We start from the raw sequence: 8,044 nt of genomic DNA on the forward strand, positions 1-8,044 counted from the left end.
TTTTATAAAGAATATCTCTTTGGGTTTGAGACTTTAGTCTTTGCAACTTTAGGGATCTTATCTATTCACGAACAGCTTGTTACACTCCAAAGAGAAAGGAAAGCTTGAAATCACATCATATGACCCTTTTAATTTGTGTTTTACAGAAGAAAGTAAGTCTTACAGGTTTGGAACAACATGAGGGTGAGTAAATGATGAAAGCATTTTTATTTTGGGGCAAACTATACCTTTAATTGGCTTTCCTCAATAGCACAATGGATGCTGAGGATAAATGCAAATGAAATATTAGTGACCTGTAAATGGATTGTAAGGAATGGACACTACCTGCCTTAAAGGGATAGTTCGCCTGAAAATGAAAATTGTCATCATCATCCTCACCCTCATGTCTCACTGTTGTTTTGGACCCCACTGACTTTCATTATATTGACAAATACAATTACATCCCCATTTTTTTCTAATTCTTTTTAGAACAATCTGACTTATATCTTAATCAGAGATGTTCTAAGATGCCTTGAGATATCTGTAAAAGCAGCCATATTTCTAATTTTCCTGTTATGGAAACTGTCAGATAAAATGTAAGGGAGAAATAGAGAGAAATGAGACCATTTGTAATGTGCTGCTGAGGCTCATCAAGCCATTAACATCACTGGATACTTTGGAAAGGTGTACAATGAACGTAACCTTCTGTCATTCTCTCACTCAGTAGGGAGTTGAATGAGATCAATAAAAAACATATCAATGAGTCGGTCAACTTAATCCGTCAGGTGAGTAGAGTTGTGGAAATGTTTATGAATGTAGAGTTATTTGTGTAAATATCTCTTTTTAGACAATCTTAATCTTACACCTTGTCCTAATTAGGTGTCGCTCAAGTTTTCATGGTCAGTTTTTTAACAGTTTTTCCTGTATGTACTGAATACATAAAGGCCATGACACACCGAACTGACATCAAAGAACTAGTGGTGACGCAATTGTAGGGTTGGCTTGATACCACAATTTTGGCTTCGGTCCAATACCAGAATCTAATGTCTTTGTATTGATACCATGTGACAAATAAGCAACCTCAAAAGAACTGAATTAAAAACAATTTTATTAAAAACACTGCAAGAAACAGATAGGGCTGCTCGATGAATGGTGTTTTGAACATTATCACTATTTCTGCTTCTCTCGATTTACTAAGCATAATCATCTGAGATATTATCTTGTTGTGGTCTGGCTCCTTAAGCTGAACAGCCAGTCAGATTGTTCTCTCCCAACAAGCTCTGACAACATACTCCGTTGTCCGAAAAGCCACCCAGGTGGGTCTGACTAGTGCCAAAAACTTGATACTTAATGATGGACAATAAAATCGTAGGCAATCAGTAGATATTAGATGCTTCTGAGTGGTCCTACTCCACAAATCTGTCTAGTAAACAAGCACTCGACAGAATGTCTCATCAATTTTGGACAGAAACTCATCGCTGTTGCTCTGAACCTTGTTAGGACAAAGTGTTTCTGAGCCATACCAAACAAAAGTTCAAATAAACAAGGTCAATCTTCCTCATGAATTTCCTTAATTCTTTCTCTCTTTGTGTAGCTGGAATTGGCTCAAGGGAAGCGTCAAGAGAAGTTAAAAGCCCTTCACAAGGACATCCTTCAGAAAATAGAGGAGGAGGTTCCTATGGTCAGTCCATGCACAGATTTATTCTGCTTTCAGTCCTTGTTCATTGTCACATTATTCTCTCTTTTACTGATCAATTCCACCTATTTATGGCAAAATGTAAAAAAAAAAAAAAAAAAATCCCTTACTGAAATGTACCACAATAACTACTGTATATTTTCTGCCAAAATACTGCCGTTACAAGAGGTAATGTCACCACTGTCATCAAGAAAAATAAATGGTCATTTCAGATTCTGAAAGCTTTTTAGACTGTTTGAAGTAGGGGTGGGACAATATACTGGACATGATAACCCTGTAGAATTTGACAACCGGTCTGCATTTCAAATTGTCACGGTTATGCTAATTCGATGTTGCAGTGCTGCATCATCACAGTAGTTTATCATTTGCGCACATTTTTAAGCCAGCCCGTTTAAACATTCAACAGATTTTAAAAGCACAATAAGACGCGAAAGAGAACTCAGTTCTGTATTTGAACACTGTTTAACAGACAATTTTCTGAGCATATACACTCAAAGCACCCACAAAGAGAGGTGCCTATAATAGAGTTTATAGGTATTGAAGCTTTTTCCATGGGTTTTTATTCTCAAACGGTCAAATACACAAAGTTATATGCCTGTCCAGCTGTAATCATTGCCCATCTGGATGAGAATTTGTGTGAATTTCTTACTTCTGATAGATATACCTTTTTGTCCCCCCTTTGCCTTATTACTTGTAATCAGTTCTTATTTTTAATACGGAACCTTTTAATTACATTACTTAGGCTAGTATTAGTTTTTACAGTGATATCGAAATTGGTATTGAGAACTGTGAAATTTCAGTGGTATCGAAAATGTTGATATTGCGATAACCTTATTTTCAGCTTAAGTAAATATATTGGGATATGTATTTTTAACATTAAATAAAATAGCTCATATTGTCATATAAATCTTTGGCCATGTCACCACCCCTGATTTGAAGATGCAATAAGTTTTTTTCTTTTTCCTTCAAATGTTGAATGGAATCATCTTGTCTCTGCAGGATCAGGCCCGTCTGACACGCGACTGCGAAGCAGAGCTGAAGCGCTTGCCGGAAGAGATCTCTCAGTATCTGCAGGAGATCGAGAGCAAAGGCTCCCGTAAAGACACTCTGATGGGTCAGGCCAATGACAGCTCCAGCTCTGGCCCCCCCTCTAACTGCAGCACGCCCCCTTATTCCTCCCCCAACCACAGCTGGAGCAACATGGCCAATATCTCGTCCTCAATGCTGGACTCCTCCTCCACCTCAAACACTCCCGTCAAGTCCGAGACGGATACTACAGGAGTGTACTAGTCATACTACCGTTTGTTTTATTTGTTTTTCTTATCACTCTCTCCAGTCCATTTCTGTCCGCAAAGGATTTTAAGAATAGATATAGTATTACTAAAAGTTGTATGCATTTTGTGAGGATTTTTGTTGTTGTTGTTTAGCTTGCGTACACTTTACCACCGTGTCTGTCTGAATCAATTCTTTTTAACCAAATTCCTGTTTTAATCCATAAACGCAGTGGATTTTATCTAGCTTTAATAATGTGGGCTCTCGTTCATACTACCACCTGTATGCAAGATACCTGTGGAAACCAGAGGGATGGGGTTTTCTATTTATTTCGGTTATATATTGTGCACTTTGCAGCTTTATGAATAGTGCAGCGAGTTATCCTATAGGTGGCAGTGTAAATTTGGCAGTAATGAATTGCTAGCGCTAGGTTCATGCTTAGTCTTAAAGGTACGTGTTTACATAATAATGCACAGATGGACTATTTCTTACACACCCCCAGCACAATTCATTTCACCACAGCGACGAAACATCCGGTCTTGTGAATGTTGATCAGGTCCTGAGCACACTGTTTGAAAAATGTGCAAAAATGACACAGTTTGTGACTGGGGCACAACTTTGTACCTTATCTTCCCCCCAAAAAGTGCATATTAGTACCTATTAGTTCATAAGTAGTAATATGTACCCTTAAAGTGATCACTTTTAGGGCTAAATAAGGTGCCAAGTTGACCATTTGAGGGTACTGCCCCAGTGACAAGTTGCTGTAGGCCTAAAGATGCAATTTCTGCACAATTTTCCTAAAAGTGTATATTGTGTTTGTGTCTGATGACACCAAAATGTTTAAGTGCCTCACATTTACATGTACTTCGCTTGAACTCTCTCACTCAGTTAATGCATTCTAAAATCCCATAATCCCACTCGCTCTCTTTGCTATACCTCCCCCGTATCTGTCTCTCTCTATCGGTTGGCTTAATCTAATCCAGATTCTGTGTAATTGGCAGTGATCCCACATCTCACACTGTCTGAAATCCAATGATGTCTAGGAAACTTTAAACTGCCAAACCCTGTTGAATCTTCTCACGTTCTGGGTGCGATATCAGGAACGCTGCGCACAAATCCCTCATCTGGCTTTATCAGGGTCTATTCAGAGTCATGTTGCATAATATGCAGCAAATCAGAGCATATGAGATTAGTTTTTAATGTGAGATTGAAGCAAGACTTTTGAAGCTTAGCTCTGATCACCACAATCCAGGGCTTTTTTAATCCATTAGAATGTATGATGTTTGGATTTTGCTTTCTCGTACTGTAATCTGGTCTGCAGTCGCCCCCCACTTCCTGTTTACTTTCATATATTTGGTCAGTTTTTTAGTTCTATGTCCATGTGCATCTTTTCCCCACCTTTTTTCATTCTCTTTGTGTCTCTCAGGGCTTCGCGGCTTAATATTAAGGCAGTTAGAGTCGAGCGAGCATCATTCACACTGGTGTGCTTGGTGCATAATGATCTCAATGGAAGCACTTTGAGAAAGACAATGATTACAGCACTTATGATTATCAAACAATTACATTTGCTGAGCGAGTAACATAATATGCATCATGGACATGACGGTTCTTCTGCATGCTTGGATGATAATATTTCCCAGTGTAATTTACAAAGTGTGTGTGTGTTTGTATGTGTGAGGTAAGCGCTGGCTGTGAGAATGAACACTGCACAGTAGAGTTTAGAAGGCCAGAAGCCAAAGGGCTGAAATGAGATGAGATGGACAACACCATCGTTTGCAATGAGAAGTGAGCATGAGTTTGTGACTCAGCCCATATTATGTGTTCATATGTTAAGTCAATAGCTTTATTTACCTGCATGAACAGGGATAAATGGTACTTGCATGTAAACATTTCCTCTCTCCATGTCTTCTTATCTTTGGAGAGGGACATTAGTGTTGTACATACTACCAGAAAATATTAATGTGTGTATTTCAGTCGAAACCACATAAGAGTTTATATCCATCTACATATAATTCATTCAATTTTAGACATAAATGAATTTTACTACTGACTAGAGGAGAAGTTGAGGGTGACGTCTGTCTTTTTGCTTGCATCTTAGGCTGATCTAGTGTCCCAACAACACGTGCACACTGTACAGTCAACCTAAGCACCATTCAGCTGTCTTCTGCTGCCTGTCCGGCATTTGATTTCTTACTTAAAATGAGGTGCAGGTGTGTTTTTTTTTTTTTTTTTGAGAAACACCCAAATACTTTATGGCCTGTATTTTTTTTATATATATGATTATGACACTTTATGATTGTCTTGTTCTTAACAGAGGCATTATTCTGTATTGTGCCTATGTTATATCACATTATGGTTCTGTTTTGTGTATAGACTAGTAATGGTTGAATGGCACTATTTTATCATTTAAAAACCCAACAATTCCTTTTTTGAAATCAAGTAATTTAGAAACCCACTTTTTAGTGTCTTAAAATAGGACAAAATTCAGGTGGTTGTTCTGATTTTGAATTTTAGCACCTTTTATTATTATTTTATTCATGCTTGCAAAGCATGTCCTGTAAATTGACTTTGTTGTTGGTACAATCAGACATCCTCAGGGGAGAAGCCAGGCTGGTCCATCACACATGTGGGCCAAACTGAGTGATGCTGGTGTGTGTACTGAAATCAGCGAGGACTGCAGTCAGACTTTAAGGGACAAAACATGCTTACCCAAGGGCTAACTTCTGCTCGGCCTCAGTTACAGCTTTAACCAAGTACATATCTTATCGTTTCATGAGTTCATAGTTTGTCTCTCCCTCTCCCTGCATGTGTCTCTTTATTATCTTCCTATTGAAACACTTTTGTTAACACTGTATGTAGATAATGTACTGGTCTGCCTTGTTTAAAGGGAAAATTATTACTCTGGATGTAATTTTTATTGCCTCGATAAATAATATAACTACATTCAATAAATACAGAACATTGTCAAAAATGTCTTGCTTGTGCTTCCCTTTTTCAGTTCTCCTTTAATAGGATGAGAAAAAGATTTCAGATTGTGAAATGGATTTGTTCTTAAATGAAAGACCGATTACGTGACATGATGAAGGTGTGTGAGACATCTTCAAATATGAAAAATCCATTCTCACTTTACTAGACCCTTCTAAACATTTTCCAGAGTGGAAATTAAAAAATATATATAATATAGTATAGTACTTTAGTAGTTATTACAATTTTAATTTAGCTTTTTATCTGGTGTAATTTTTTTTGTTTTTTTTATGTGCTTTGTTAGTGTGTGTGTGTGTGTGTGTTGGAGATCCTATAGTAATGAAATGTAATCATCCTATAGTAATGTAAACTTATGAGTAGGGTTATTTTATCATTTCAGTTATTGCAATTTTCACAAAGGAACTCGAGCTGCGTCGAAACGCTAAGGGAACGCCTTCAGCGTGACCACGCTCTGAATCACATGTGTAATCAGTCCAATAGATGGGCGAGACGTCACGGGCGGGTGACGTAATGACCAGGAAGCTATAAAAGCATGTGCGGTGGAACCGGCGTCAGCTCTCTGTCATTCAGCAAAGCGCTCTGTGTTGTGTCAGTCACTCTCTCTGTTTGTAAGTCTTATTTGGTGTTGGTTGTCCCAATAAGCTCCTCAAAACGAAAAATAAGCATGTCTAAGGCTGAGGCTAAGACAAAGCATTTAAAAAAGGGTGAGAGCAGATCGTGTTACAGGCTGTGTGTTCCTCCCTGCCCGTGCTACATTACGAGCGGGGATACACAAAGTCTGTGCGTGGTTTGCTTGGGAGCGAAGCACGCAGAGTCGGCTCTTGCTTCGCTCCCGGAAGGCTCTCTTCGAGGAGGAGCCTTCACCGCGTTCCCTGTTGGAGGTGGTTACTCGCGCTGTGGCCAAGTTAAACATCGACTGGCCGGCCGAGAAACAAGCCGATCCTCAGAAAAGTAAACTAGATGAGCTAGTTAAGACGCTTGCGCCTTCTGGCCTGTTCGGCGACGCCATCAACTCCGTTGTCGACAGGTACCAGGAGGCTCGTAAACAAGCGGCGGCGTTTCAGCGGTTCCTCCCTCGCCGCACTCCAGCTCTGGGGGCCGCTGGGTGGGAGCAGCCCCCTCCGCGTACTGGCTCCTCGTACAAGAACACCCAGAAGCAGAGTGCCACCTCTTGTGCTCCCCTGCGTCGGGATCAGGGGTCGAAACGACGCTCTGGGTCGGGGGCTTCAAAGCCGAAACCAGATTTAAGAGCTTTTCTGGAGGCTAAGAAGTCCTCGACCAAGAAGTCCTGATGCCAATGCCTCAGGACTTCTGAGGGCAGGCCCCTCTGGGGTAGAGCGAGGTTCACTGCATTACACGGTAACCGTCACTCCTCAGTGCCCTCAGGAGATCGATCTGCCAACCCTGCCGGTGTTCCAGGGCGCAGCGGTCTCCCGCGAGCGCTTCTCTCAGTTACCGCCCGGGAAACGTAGCGGTGCTAAGAGGCTCGCCGCCTCCACGGAGGTCTCTAGAGCAGCTAGTTCGGCCATCCCCTGCCGGTTTGCCGCTTCAGGGCACCGAGGTAGCTGCTTCTATTACACCAGAGGTCAGTCTCGAGAGACTGATTCCCTTAGTACACTATATAGCAGCGTGGAAACTACTGCCAAACGTGTCTCAGTGGGTCCTGCATACTGCAGAAAGGAGTTACAGAATCCAGTTTGGTTCTCCTCCTCCTCCCTTCAACGGGGTTCTTCCCACCTTGGTGGGTCCCGAGCAGGCTCTGGTAATGGAACAAGAAGTAGATACTCTCTTAAGAAAGGAGGCCATCGAGGTGGTCCCTCCTCACCAAAGAGAATCCGGGTTCTACAGCTGGTACTTTATAGTTCCAAAGAAGGATGGGGGGTTGTGTCCGATTTTAGATCTGCGTCAGTTCAACCGCTCAGTCATGCGACTGAAGTTCAGGATGCTCAAACTCAAATAAGTTGTGTCTCAGATCAGGTCCGAGGACTGGTTTGTCACGATCGATCTAAAAGACGCATACTTCCATGTCTCCATCCTTCCCAGTCACAGGAAGTTCCTGAGGTTTGCTTTCGGGGGGAAAGCTTATCAATATCGGGTTCTTCCTTTCGGCCT

The 8,044-nt window shown here is 41.1% G+C and overlaps 1 protein-coding gene across 1 annotated transcript in view; it reads left to right on the forward strand.

Annotated features, from left to right (window-relative positions):
* LOC107721661 (1-phosphatidylinositol 4,5-bisphosphate phosphodiesterase beta-3-like) overlaps positions 1-5,391 on the forward strand; it is a 56,364-nt gene extending 50,973 nt beyond the window's left edge. Inside the window, exons 32-34 of the mRNA XM_016529785.1 lie at positions 707-764; positions 1,574-1,660; positions 2,675-5,391. Coding sequence (XP_016385271.1) covers positions 707-764; positions 1,574-1,660; positions 2,675-2,965 — 436 coding nt within the window. The 3' untranslated portion in view covers positions 2,966-5,391. The remainder of the gene's footprint in view (positions 1-706; positions 765-1,573; positions 1,661-2,674) is intronic.
* The last annotated feature ends 2,653 nt before the right edge of the window (positions 5,392-8,044 follow it).

Source organism: Sinocyclocheilus rhinocerous, unplaced genomic scaffold, assembly GCF_001515625.1.
Source record: "Sinocyclocheilus rhinocerous isolate Xijiao unplaced genomic scaffold, SAMN03320098_v1.1 scaffold1382, whole genome shotgun sequence".
NCBI classification, from domain to species: domain Eukaryota; kingdom Metazoa; phylum Chordata; class Actinopteri; order Cypriniformes; family Cyprinidae; genus Sinocyclocheilus; species Sinocyclocheilus rhinocerous.